General features: G+C 38.8%; 2 protein-coding genes across 3 annotated transcripts; one reads left to right on the forward strand and one right to left on the reverse strand.

The window, feature by feature from the left end:
• Nucleotides 1–766: 766 nt before the first annotated feature.
• LOC110893141 lies at nucleotides 767–2024 on the reverse strand. Its single transcript, XM_022140259.2, has 3 exons — nucleotides 1865–2024; nucleotides 1166–1428; nucleotides 767–1081 (listed from the first exon to the last, which is right to left on the reverse strand). Exons 1-3 carry the CDS (start codon nucleotides 2022–2024, stop codon nucleotides 767–769), a joined length of 738 nt encoding a protein of 245 aa, XP_021995951.2.
• LOC110895385 lies at nucleotides 1856–9064 on the forward strand. Of its 2 annotated transcripts, XR_004874956.1 has the most exons (9): nucleotides 2376–2967; nucleotides 3228–3318; nucleotides 3411–3450; nucleotides 4889–4968; nucleotides 5080–7634; nucleotides 7715–7808; nucleotides 7899–8620; nucleotides 8760–8832; nucleotides 8911–9064. XR_004874956.1 is itself a non-coding variant. In XM_022142698.2 (5 exons), the coding sequence occupies exons 1-5, from the start codon at nucleotides 2145–2147 to the stop codon at nucleotides 5710–5712; spliced, it is 1200 nt and encodes a 399-aa protein (XP_021998390.1). In that variant the 5' UTR covers nucleotides 1856–2144; the 3' UTR covers nucleotides 5713–5782. The 2 variants fall into 2 exon arrangements, 1 of the variants encoding a protein (XP_021998390.1); XM_022142698.2 differs by lacking the exons at nucleotides 7715–7808; nucleotides 7899–8620; nucleotides 8760–8832; nucleotides 8911–9064 and having other exon boundaries at nucleotides 1856–2500; nucleotides 5080–5782.
• Nucleotides 9065–14499: the final 5435 nt, after the last annotated feature.

The following is a 14499-nucleotide window of genomic DNA, read 5'->3' on the forward strand; positions in this document are numbered from 1 at the left end:
ATCTGGTCGTCCCGCCCATCACAATCTTGCTACTGATAAATCAGTTCAAGAATAATCAGGAAGCAAATCAGACACGGATAGATCTCGTAACAAATTTAAGCAACAACTTAAAATGAACTGAAACTGCTGACAAGCATGGCTGCAATGCCTGCCTATCTGCGTATTCAGTTCGGCATTCACGAACGCACGCGTAATGAGAAATCTGATTCATACCAAAAATGCCCTCTCCACATAAACACCATCGACTGACGTCTAGACACTCCATCACTACATAACATCCATGATAATACATCCTGTGCTATAACCCTAAACCTTTCCATAGCTAAAACATGACATACAGCATAAAAAGACCTAACCGAAGCACAAATTTGAAAGACGCAAGTCGTTTCCTTTATATAAAGAACCGAAAACGACCCAAACCCGATTTGATCACCAAAACAAGAACCGAACTAAATACCTATAGGTTAGGGTTGGGCCGGTTTCGGGTTATTTTAGGGTCGGGTATGGGTTATTGTTGGTCCGGATCCAAAAATGCTCACCCCTAAAAAGAGGGTACTAGAGAAATTTTACTAAATCAAATAAAACCCTTTAAAAGTTTAAACAATAAATCTTCAAAACTTACCATGTGGAATACGTGATTGGCTATTGACCGAGAGCCCCCTCTACTTGCGATAGCTTGTTTTCCACGATTAAGTTCCATTTGATCACTATATTTCTATAAAGTTAAGAACAATGGGCCAGTGAGTTATGTGTAATCAAATCACTATTATCCAGTAGCATTTACATCTATGTAAGACCTATAAGTATGCAAGTAGCTTTTTGTATGTATGCATATATATGATGTTAACATAAAGTTTACCCGAGTTGATTCTAACTCCCAATAATCGCACAAATGGTTCCAATCTTCTAGACTCTGACAATTGGATTTCATCATTGATATTGCCAACCGAGGATTGGTTTTTCCTCCATTCATCTTCCAGTGGGCACTCAACTCACCTCGGGTGCGTGTCCATTGGCGATGTAGTCGATAATCCACATATCCCATGAAAGCTTTATCTGTTCGCAACAAATTGAATTTTCCCTGCATTGAATATGTTTGTTAACAATACAAATTAAAATGTAAATAACTTCTCAATAATTAAAATTAAAAGTATATATAACTTACTTGTAACTTTTCATACATCAGATTTTTTATATCAGCAGGTATCGACACCCATTTATGATAGTTCATTGGACATACACGACGGACTACAATCCCAATCTCATTTGCAAACTGAGTAGATGTTTTCCCAACAAATCCTTTCGTACCACCAGCCATTGTTAAATCAATTTTGGAACCCTCGGGCAAATTCTCAAAGTCTTTTGTAGCGCTAAGATTGAGATTTGGACCACGCCTTTTTGGTGGATCAACTTGGGGTTGATCTACAGCTGCACATTGTTTTACAATCAGGGGAGGCTCAAAGAGTATTTCAATCAAAACAAACATAACAATTGTACTTTAAATAAGTCTAAAGACCAGCTGACTAATGGAAGCTAGTGGTTGTGACTTTGGATTTGTTCTAGTTTGAATAGTTTATGATTTCTTATTATCTTTTTAGCAGAAGAAAACATACCAAGTTTTTGTCACCCGTTAAAAAATTAAGATCAGCCCATCTGACCGGTCAAAAATTAAGATCTGCGCAGTGTAACCCGTTAAATTGAAAAGGGTTGTCTCAATAAACCCGATCCGACCCATTCAAAGGGAAAAAGACACCCATATCAACCCAAAAGTTTGAAAACCACCCATACCAACCCAGATTTGGAACTATAAGTAACACACAAGTATGTAATAAAATTTAAGTAATCAAAAGGATGTGATATTTACCGGTAGTTGTAGCGGCGTTACGCTTGCGTCTACGGGTTGAGCGCGGTACTATATTAGATGCACTTTCGATGGCCACCGACTGATTTGTAGGTCCTCTAGAATCTTCTTCAAGCATCGTTCTTGTAAGGACCATCATCACCAAAAACACAAACTTCCACATGAGACGAGTTACAACACGAAACGTGTTCAGTTCGAATTGAGTTTCGGGCCGAGACGGGTTTTGACACGACGCAAGTTTTGGACTAGAACGAGGTTGGTTCAGATCGGGTTTCAGTCCAACATGGGTTTCTGCACGGGACGAGTTTCGGATCGCAACGGGTTTTGGGCAGACACGAGTTTCCGCACGAGATGGGTTTCGGATCGCAACGGGTTTTGGGCCGAGACGAGTTTCCGCACGGGACGTGTTTCGGGTTGGGACGGTTTCGTTTCGGTTCGATTTATTCAGTTTCATTTTGGTTCGGTTTCGAGTGACGAGGAAAGAATAACCAAAGTTACTACAAATCACTTGATTAGGTTGTGGTCATCTGAAATTCTGAATCGGAGATTAGGGTTCAGTATTTTAATATACCATCACGCAATCTCAATTGATCTGGATAATCAATTCAATCAAGCAGGCTACAGGGGAAGGGCAATCAGGTTTGTTTGTTTGATTTATTGATCCAATTGTGATTTGAAGTATGAGACAATCACTTTCTCTGTGATCGTTTAATTATGCAAATTCATTTAAGTGATCAGGTAGTCTTGATTATTTTATTCGTTTAATTGCAACTGGGTTTGTAATCTCCTCGCAAGAATGGGAATCCTAGACTTTTCATCATCATGGAACTTATAAGCCATGACCAGGTCATAACCTGTGAGCTCAAAAACCTCCTGGACCATCATGTCACATAGCCGTTCAATGCTGCCACTAGGCAGAGACTGTAGCCTAGCTATCGCTTTGCCTGCGTATTTGTAAGACTGTAGAGAACCCGCATCTGTCGTTGGGGTTTCATTAGGCATAACGGGGCTCGAAATCTATGATCAAACTACCCGTTACCCGATGGATAATCGCATAAAACGGCTTCCCGAGTTTTTTACAGTGGACCAAATGGGATTTGGCAAAGGTACCTCCCCAAATTTTATGGCTTTGAACAACGCATTCGTGTTGGGACCGGAAAATACTCTTCTAACATCTGTTCCTATACCGATAACTGGTTGAAGTAGCATAGTGCTTAAATTTGAATACTGAACACAAGAACTTTTGATAATCAGATATATAAATTACACCAAGATTATTACATAAATCAAATCAGAACTAAATCTTTGAAAGTTGAAACTAATATTTGAAGCCCTAAATGACCAATTCTTCCCTTTTGATTAACAGACTCTGCCACACCGCCAACTCGACGCCGTATCACGGTTCTGCTAAACTACTTGCTGAAACATTTTATTTGTTTATCCAATTCAAGTCCCAGGTACCAAAAATAAAATTAGTATGCTCTTCTCTTTTGAACAGTTTTCTGCAAAATTGTTGATCTAATATTTTGTTAATTTGTTCATGCGACAGACACGCCTTCACGCATCGCGTACCGCCACTATCGTTTCTGGTACGTTCACTGCGTAATTATTGATGTAATGAATTAAACCTTTCGTTTCTGTCCTGTATCTCAGTATATGCTTATTCGAGTACGAAAGGCTTATTCGTTTCTGTCCTGTATCTCAGTATATGCTTATTCGAGTACGGAATGCGCTTAACCTGCACTAAGCACTCAAAAATGATGCTTAAATGTGCATAGCCCACTCCATCACTGGCTTAAGTGTATCAAAGCTGGGTTACGTGGCGCATGACGGGTGTTTTCCGGCCCTAGTACGCGTGACCGACATTTAAAGTTTAAACATGCATAACCGTTTCTTAAAACAACCTGTTCCGTCCCCTGACCCGAACTCATCCCGACCCTAACCAAAATAACCATTTATTGAATCAACTTGTTTTGACCAAAGCCGTTCTAACTCGCAACCCCAACCCACCCGACCTGACCCGTTCTCATCCGACCCCATCCCGACCCAAACACGTCCCGAGTCGGCATGCCGCCCAACCTAACCCACCAATATTTTGCCACGTCTAATTATTATTATTATTATTATTATTATTATTATTATTATTATTATTATACCTTTCCAATTTTCATTATATTTTTAGCCTATCTTGACCTAAACCCATCTATATATATATATATATATATATATATATATATATATATATATATGTATGTATATATATATCTTAAACTAATAGCAGCATATATGTATAAATAATTCAACCATACTTTTTTGATTAATTCCTATTGAATATGCATATAACTGGGAATCCTATACTTTTCAAATAAGCAATAAAAGAAACGTATTCGCAATAAGCATTTGATAAGAATGGTTAGGGGATTACTTAATCATGTTTGATCTGATATTCAGGGGCGAATCTACATTGATTAATACGGGTTCACACGAACCCACGGCGTTTCGAAATTTTAATAGAGATTATACATAAGAAACATAACACCCATAAATATTATTGGAGATGAACCCATAAGCAAAAGCTATTCACAGCTCAGCGGATAGGTCAGTTCATAAGCATACAGAGGATCCCGAGTTCTAGTCCCACCCCTGTAATTTTTTGTGCAATGTTAATGGAATCTTGAATTACTTTTTTTCTTTCTTATGTTCTTTCTGTGCTTTTTAGTTCTTTTCTTTGTTTCAGTTATCAGAATAATCAATTTAAGATTGTGTATTAGTTTGCTTTTTCTTGAACCTTACATGACCCGACTCGAATCAAACGAAACTGTGAACGGACCCGAAAGTTTAGATGCCCGGTTACATAACGAACCCACTGGAAAAAATTCCTGGATCCGCCACTGCTGATATTTTATATTTGTGGTTTGCTTATTAGTTTATAACTTAAGTGCTTTCTTGCACTTGTTTTTGTAATCTCCTCGTAAGATATATATTTTATTGCTTTTGTCATTAGGCAACTTTCTTTTGTACATGCAGGGTTTTCAAAAGTTACGTCACCATTTGGACAGGGGAATCAATTCAAGGATAATTTTGCAAATTCTTCTGCTCAAGATTTGGTAATTTGCCTACCGCCAAGTTTTATTATGTCTAAAACTATGTTACCTCATAAACCAAAAAAATAATGTTTTGTTTTGACAATTAGTTTATTTATTTTTGTTGTTAACCAGGATTTTGCAATGCCATTGGGTAAGAGCTGGACTAAAATCACTAATAAGGTAGATCCAGTGTTCATTAATGGAGCGATAGCTTTTGCAGAAAGGGGTAAAACATATGTTGATAGTGAAGGTAGGATACATTGCCCGTGTAAAAAGTGTGTGAATGCAAGAAGACATGTTCCCACAGTCGTTGCTGATCATATCATCTATAATTGTTTTGAACCATCATACAATGTATGGATTCATCATGGTGAACATCTTCCGAGTTATGAAACAGATGATACAGATAGTGACTATGAAGAAAGTGAAAACGAATCAAATGACGGTGTCAATGAGTTACTTGATGATGTTTTTCCTACGGGCGACGAATCTGAAGCTGAAAACTTCATGGACGGTGTCAATCTACGTAATAACCCAAAGGTGGAAAAGTTATTTGTCGATATGGAGAAGCCTTTATACCCCGGGTGTGATAAGTTTTCTGTACTAGGCTTTTTACTAGAGTTGATGAACGTGAAGGTAACATGCAAAATGACAAACGTGTCAATGGATATGATTCTGAATTTATTTAGTCGGGCCTTCAAGGATGCGCAAACTTGCCAAAAAACCATTATGAGGCGAAAAAGTATTTACGTACTCTTGGACTAGGATACGAATCTATTCATGCTTGTAAACATGATTGTGCATTATTTTGGAAAGAAAATGCAGAATTACAAAATTGCCCCGTGTGTGGCACTAGTCGTTATAAGGAAAATAGTAAAGGGAAGAAAAAACCGGTAAAAAATTTGCGTTACTTTCCCATCACAAGTAGACTTAAGCGCTTATATGCCTCAAGACACACTGCTAAGGAAATGTTGTGGCATGATAAATACAGAACCAAAGAGGAGGGGGTTCTTAGACATCCAGCAGATGGAAAGGCATGGAAACACTTTGATACAATGTTTCCTGATTTTGCAAAGGATCCTAGAAATGTTCGCCTAGGGCTTGCAAGTGATGGTTTCAATCCGTTTGTTGCAAAGAGTCTCTCCTATAGTATGTGGCCTGTTGTGCTCATAACATACAATATGCCTCCTTGGAAGTCTATGGTCGATGCTTCATTTATGTTGACATTGCTGATTCCTGGAAGCGATTCACCATGTAATGATATTGATGTATTTTTTGCGTCCACTAATAGATGAGTTGAAACTTCTGTGGGATAAGGGTGTTGAAACATATGATTGTGAATCAAAACAGAAATTCAACATGCGTGTTGCACTTCTATGGACAATTAATGATTTTCCTGCGTACAGTTATTTGTCTGGATGGAGCACGAGTGGATATAAGGGATGTCCAATATGCAATGAAGATGCGAGCAGTATACGTTTACGAGATAGAATAGGATATGTAGGTCATAGGCGATTTCTCCCGACCGATCACTCTTGGAGGAAAGCACGAGATTTTAATGGACAGAGAGAGACTAGGCTTGCACCTAAAATTGTCAACGGAGATGATTGCTTACATCAGTTGAAACATCTCCCTATACATCAGCATGGAAAACATCCGGATCATGTTGGTAAAAAGAGAAAACGAAACTCACATGATATAAACTGGTCAAAGAAAAGCATCTTCTTCGAACTCCCATATTGGCCTAAGTTATTGATTCGTCACAACATTGACGTGATGCATGTGGAAAAAAATGTGTGTGAGAATGTGTTGGAAACCCTATTAAACATAGAAGGAAGGACGGAAGACACTGACAATGCCCGACTAGAGTTGGAAGATATGAACATACGTAAAGAGCTTCACTTGGTTAGAAAGAATGATCATTGGGTTAAACCACATGCTTTGTATGTTTTAACTCGAGATGAGAGAAAACAATTTTGTAATTTACTTAGCTCTGTGCGTTTCCCAGATGGGTATGCTGGAAATTTAGCTAAAAATGTGATTACTGAGCAAGGTAAGGTACATGGGCTAAAATCACATGATTGTCACGTCTTAATACAACGCCTAATTCCTATTGCAATCCGTCACTTTATGACAAAACAGATTCGTGAGGCATTAGTGGAGTTGTCTCAGTTTTTCAAGAAACTTACTCAAGTCACATTACACGTGAATGAGTTGGAAGCGTTGCAAAAAGATGTAGTTATGATTTTGTGCAAGCTTGAACGTATATTTCCCCCATCATTTTTTACAGTTATGGTGCACTTGTGTGTGCATCTTCCTCAAGAGGCTATTTTGGGAGGACCTGTACAATCGAGGTGGATGTATCCAATCGAAAGATACCTTGGCCATTTAAAAAAATATGTTAAAAACTTAGCTAAACCCGAAGGCTCGATAGTAGAAGGTTATGTTGTTGAAGAAGCTATAACATTTTGTTCACACTATTTACGAGGTGTTGAATCCAAGTTAGACAAACGTGATAGAAATGATGACAAAACCTCTAGTGATGCTCAAAGTTGTGCGTTGGATGTTTTTAGATTGAATGGTCGAGGTATTGGGAAGAAAGAAGTACATATCCTTCCTAGTAATCTTATGAAAAAAGCAATATGGTTTATCTTCAACAATTGTCAAGAGGTTCAGCCGTACTTAGAGTAAGTTTTTTTATATTTGGTTGTGAATTGGTATTAACTATCATATGTCACTAAATTTATAGTATATCTACATGTGGCAGAGAACACTTGCGGTTTTTACAAATGCAACATCCGGAATCATCAGATTTTTACGAGATGCAACAGTCTACATTCTCGACTTGGTTTGCAAAACGGGTAATGCTAACACTCTATTTTACTTACTTTACTTTGTGATATTGCATTGCACTCTGATAACATGATTACTATGTTGAAAATTGGGAACAGATTCAAGAGATGTATGCGCTAAATCCATCTCAAATTAATGAAGAGTTATATGCATTGTCTTGCCTTCCTGATAATCGGGTATCGTCACACAGGGGTTATATCGTGAACGGGGTAAAATTTATAGTTAAGTCAAACGACGACGGTAGACAAACACAAAATTGTGGAGTTACGGTACCTGGCGTTCATAATGATATCGAAGATGACTATTATGGATTTCTTGACGAAGTCATTGAATTGTCATTTATAAGAGGTTATCGTATTATATTATTCAAATGCACATGGTTTGATATTGATTGTCGAAGAAAGAACGTGATATTTGAACCTCATTTTATAAGCATAGACACGTCTCGGCATGCTTACAAGGAGGATCCTTTCATCTGTGCAAACCAGGCTAAACAAGTGTTTTATATAAATGATCCACTTAAACCAAATTCACAATAGAAAATCATTGAAAGAATTACCCACATACACTTGTGGGATATTCCAGAAGACAAGAATGCAGAAGATTTGTTAGAAGATGTCAACCTTCACCGTAAAGATGTTGAAGAAGAAATTGTTGAAAATGTTGATGTTGATGGCACTATAGATGATTTTATCAATGACAAGCTAGATGATTCTGATCATAGCATGGAAGATTTTGGTTCAAAGTCAAATCTGGATGATTCAGACACTGATAAACCCAATAATGAAATGGAAAATGATGAGACAGACGATGATGATTGGTAATGTTCAGTATGTAACATTTGTAAGAGTTTCGAATATTAAGCTTTACAAAGACTAGTTTTATTCTTACTAATATACATGTAAAAGTAGCATTGTTTCACAATATCTAAGCATTTACTATGGATATTATGTTTGCAGGTAAAAGTGAGAAGTATCAAGAAAGGAATTACATTGAAGGAAAAAAGTAGAAGTATCAAGAAAGGAATTACAGGTAGTATTTAATAAAGCTTTTTTCTAATTTGTCTAGTATCTATTAAAATTTAAGATAACTTAGTATAAATGTTTTCAGAAGGATGAATTTGGAAGAAGCTTATCTTAGAGACTTGTGCTATTTGGACTTATGAAGGTTGTTGATATGTTGTAGTAGGTTGATTTGGATGCTAATGATCTTATTTTGTACTTTGTTGAACTTTGAACTTGTTTTATATTTTGTTAAAATTGATTTGGACATATAATGTATTTTGTTAAACGTATAATGCATATGTTTTTAAAATTATTCAATAATACATATGTTCATCGAAGAAAAAGACTCATTTTTTTAACTTTTTAAGTATTGAACCCGGTGCAAAGCTTATACCATATGTCCATATTTGGATCTAATTGGATTGTGTATCAACGTATCATTTCATTTTACGTGTCATATATGGTGTTACGAATGAAACATAATTGAGATTAAAATTCAGTTACCAATAAGATGTCAATATATTAGTGACTGAATAATAGTGATCAATAAAATTGTGCCTTTTTTATTAATTGGGCACTTATTTGGGACTGAATTTCAGTAACCAATAGGTTTCCATCCACTTTTTTGGCAAACATGTTTGTGACTAAAATTTAGTTTCAGACAAGTGGTCAAAGTATTAGGGATTGATTATCTGTCACAAAGATCATCGGAAAAAAATCAGTCTCTAATACAATTAGTAACTGAGAAATTAGTCTGGATACCATGCATCCGAGACTCATAGATCAGTCCTTCGTAATTTAGTCTCTAGGTGTCAATATATTAGTGACTGAATATTAGTGACCAATAAAATGGCGCCATTTTATATTTATTAATGGGGAAGTTACTTAGGACTGAATTTCAGTAACCAATAAGTTTCCCCCCAAAATTTATTTTTAGACTAACATATTTGTGACTAACATATTTTTAGACTAACATATTAAGGACTGATTATTAGTCACGGACATCAGTCACAAAAAAATCAACCTCTAATACAATTAGTAACTAATAAATTAGTCCCGGATACTATGTATTCGAGACTGATAGATCAGTCCCTCATAATTTAGTCCCTAGGTGTTAATATATTAGTGACTGAATATTAGTGACCAATAAAATGGCGCCATTTTTATTAATGGGGGCAGTTATTTAGGACTGAATTTCAGTAACCAATAAGTTTCCCTTCAAAAATTATTTTTAGACAAACATATTTGTGACTAAAATTCAGTCTCAGATAAGTGGTCCAAGTATTAAGGACTGATTATTAGTCACGGATATTAGTCACAAAAAAATCAGTCTCTAATACAATTAGTAACTAATAAATTAGTCCTAGATACTATGTATCCGAGACTGATAGATCAGTCCCTCATAATTTAGTCCCAAATGGTCATTTTTCTTGTAGTGCCCGCGGACGTACTTTCAACATCAACGCCCGCCAGGATCAAGCAGACAACAATGTGGTTAATGGTACGTTCCTCGTAAATGGTATATATGCTTCGTGTTTGTTTGATACTGGAGCCGATAACTGTTTTGTATCGTTTGAATTCGAAAAGCTCCTTAATCGTAAGCGTGCCCATCTCCCTACGACATTCGATGTTGAAGTTGACACTGGAAGAACCGTCGCTGTCAACTCTGTTCTACGTGATTGTACGCTTGAACACAACAATCACATCTTTCCTATCGATCTTATTCCGATGCAACTCGGTAGTTTTGACATCATAGTAGGCATGGATTTTCTTCGTGAAAATCGTGCTGAAGTTGTTTGCTTTGATAAAATGATTCATTTCTCGCTCGCTAATGGTGATCTATTGTGTGTTTACGGCGAAGTCGCATCGAAGAAACTCCAACTTATGTCGTGTGTCCAGGCTAGCAAATATCTCCGCAAGGAATACCAAGCTTTCTTGGCGCACATTGTAGTAGCGGAGAAAAAGGAAGTTAAGGCAATGGATAAGGTGCCTGTGGTTCATGATTTTCCTAACGTCTTTCCTGATGATTTACCTTGTTTACTCTCGAGTCGTGATATCGACTTTCGTATTGATCTCATTCCTGGAGCAAATCCTGTTGCTAAATCTCCTTATCGACTCACTCCGTTTGAAATGCGCGAACTCTCGAGTCAACTCCAGGAACTACTTGACAAAGGCTTTATTCGCCCTAGCACCTCTCCTTGGGGTGCACCAGTTCTTTTCGTCAAAAAGAAGGAGGGGTCGTTCCGGATGTGCATCGACTACAGGGAATTGAATAAGCTGACTATCAAGAACCACTATCCCCTGCCTCGAATCGATGATTTGTTTGACCAATTACAAGGTGCTACGTTTTTCTCAAAGATTGATTTACGCTCAGGCTATCACCAGTTACGCATTCAAGAAGAGGATATACCGAAAACTGCTTTTCACACCCGATACGACCACTATGAATTCGTTGTCATGCCATTTGGTTTGACTAATGCACCCGCGGTTTTCATGGATCTGATGAATCGCGTGTGTAAACCCTTTCTTGACCACTTCGTCACCGTGTTCATCGATGATATCCTGATCTATTCCAAGTCGAAAGCCGAACACGCGCAACATCTCGTTTGGTTCTCGAGCTACTCCAAGGGAATCGACTCTATGCCAAGTTCTCCAAGTGTGAATTTTGGAGGTTCAATTCCTCGGTCGCATTGTTAATAGTCAAGGTATCCATGTGGACCCCGCGAAGATCGAAGCTGTTAAGGGTTGGGTTACACCCAAGAACCCGTCTGAAGTCCATTCTTTTCTCGGACTAGCGGGCTATTATCGCCAATTTATCGAAGGATTCTCCAAGATCGCCGTTCCGCTTACTTCTTTGACGCATAAAGACAAGCCTTTTGTTTGGGGAACTGAACAAGAGACTGTCTTTCGAACTCTCAAGCATATGCTCTGCAATGCTCCCGTTCTCGCTTTACCCGACGGAAATGATGACTTCGTTGTCTATTGCGATGCCTCAAACCTTGGTCTTGGTTGTGTTCTCATGCAACGGGACAAGATTATCGCCTACGCGTCTCGTCAGCTCAAGATCCACGAGAAGAACTATGCAACCCACGATCTCGAGCTTTTTGCATTAAAGATCTGGCGACACTTCCTTTACGGTACCAAGTGTACGGTCTTCACCGACCATAAGAGCCTGCAACACATCTTGAGCCAAAAGGAACTGAATATGCGCGAACGCCGATGGGTTGAACTTCTTAATGACTACGACTGTGAGATTCGTTATCATCCTAGCAAAGCAAATGTCGATGCCGACGTTCTAAGCCGACGAAGCTATTTGCATAGCATTCGTAATACCCAAGCCCAGCATAATCTCGAAGCTCTTATCCGTGACGCCCAACATGCTTGTTTTACCGAACGGACTCTGAAGAAGGAAATGATTCTCAATAATGGCGACCAGTTGGAGTATAAATCGAATGGGATATCCATTATCTAGACCGAATTTGGATTCCCAAGCGCACCAACTTGCGACAAATTCTGTTGGACGAAGCCTACAAGTCTCGATATTCTATTCATCCCGGTGCTGATAAGATGTACCAGGACCTTCGCTACAAGTACTGGTGGCCGAGCATGAAGAAAGATATCACCATCTATGTTTCGAAGTGCCTGACTTGCTCAAAAGTCAAGGCCGAACATCAAAGACCCTCTGGGTTACTCGTCCAACCCGAGATCCCTATGTGGAAATGGGAGAGTATAGCTATGGACTTTATAATGAAGCGTCCGCGCACGCCATCAGGTCACGACAGCATCTGGGTTGTCGTTGACCGTTTGACTAAATCTGCTCATTTTCTGCCGATACAAGAAGACTTTAAGGTAGAAAAATTAGCCTGGATCTACACCGCAAAAATTATCTGTCGACACGGGACGCCTCGTGACATCATCTCTGACCGCGATGGTCGGTTTACCTCACGTCTTTGGGAAAGGTTTCAATCTGCTCTCGGTACTATTCTTAATCTAAGTACCGCTTTCCATCCCCAAACCGACGGTCAGACTGAAAGAACGATTCGTACCCTTGAGGACATGCTTTGCTCGTGTGTCATAGATTTCGGTGGTAATTGGGATGCGCACTTACCTTTGGTCGAATTCTCGTACAATAACAGTTATCATTCTAGCATCCAAATGGCACCGTTTGAGGCATTATACGGAAGAAAATGTCGATCGCCTATTGTATGGCACGAGATCGGAGATGCACAAATAACCGGTCCTCAGCTGTTGCAAGAAATGACTGACAAAATCCTCCAAATTCGAGACAATCTACTGAAAGCTTGGAGTAGTTAGAAAAGTTACACCGATAGACGCCACAAGCCCCTTGAATTTGACGTTGGCGATCACGTACTCCTAAAGGTTTCACCTCGGAAGGGTGTGATCAAATTCGGCAAGAAAGGAAAGCTCGCGCCTCGATATATTGGACCCTTAAAAATTCTGGAAAAGATTGGCAAAGTGGCCTACAGACTCGAACTACCGAAGGAACTTAGCAACGTCCACCCGACTTTCCATGTTTCGAACCTTAGAAAGTGTCTGGCTGAGCAGAATTTACAAGTGCCACTCGAGGATCTACAAGTGGACGAAACATTACACTTTGTGGAAAAGCCTGTTGAGATCATGGACCAAGAAACCAAGAAGCTCAGGCGCTCACGCATTCCCATTGTGAAGGTTCGCTGGGAAGGCAAACGCGGTGCGGAGTTCACCTGGGAACTCGAAAGTGACATGAAGGCGAAGCATCCACAGTTGTTTGTTACGCCTGCGCCTTAATATTGGGACGAAATTCCCTAAAGTAGGGGAGGCTGTAACACCCCGTGTTTTGAAAGTCAAAGTACACATCAAAGTCAAAGTCAAAGGAAGAAAAGATTGCTAATTGCGATCTGTCACTCCTTGACTTGTAATCGAATTCTATTATTTGTTTGCTTTAGTTGTATTATGTGGAGTATCTATAACAATCGAGGTTTAATCGCATATTTATCGCTAATCTACCTATCGCTAATCGCTATCACATCGCAACTCGAATAATGTGCTATGGATATTGTTTTACGTGTGTGTGCCCTTTTTATGTGTTACGTGTGCATGTTTATGTTATGTTTGTGGTGATTATTCGAAACGCAATCGCAACTCTATCGCAACGCAAATGCTAACCGTAAGCTTATTTATATTGGTTGTATGTTAGATATAGTATTTGTGTGACTATTAATTAAAACTATCACATCGCTTAATCAACACTCGCTTAAAAGCATCGCAACGCTCAGCACACAAATCGAAACATCAAAAACCGACTCGCGACAACCTTCGATTGATCAATGTCATCCGTATGGATGACCATCAGATCGGATGGATATCCGATCGGTTTGCAATCCGATCCGCCACTTGTGCACACCTTTCCTCTTTTGGCAACCTATAAATACCCCCATGTCACATCATAAACAGTGATGTGACAGCTCTCTCATTCGACCAGCACGTTCCAGCCCTCTTTTCTCATGATTTCTCGCAATTCTTGTATGTTCCTTCCTCAAATCTTGTACATCTATCATCTACACACACTTTTTCATCATCTTCACCTTTGAATCTTCACTTTTAACCATGGAATCGCCTGATTTGAGGTGTTCTAGGATGATGTGATCATGGGGTTCTTATGAACTTCAAGGTTTGGCCTCATTCCGCCAAGAAC

This window comes from Helianthus annuus, chromosome 12 (genome assembly GCF_002127325.2).
Source record: "Helianthus annuus cultivar XRQ/B chromosome 12, HanXRQr2.0-SUNRISE, whole genome shotgun sequence".
Taxonomy (NCBI): domain Eukaryota; kingdom Viridiplantae; phylum Streptophyta; class Magnoliopsida; order Asterales; family Asteraceae; genus Helianthus; species Helianthus annuus.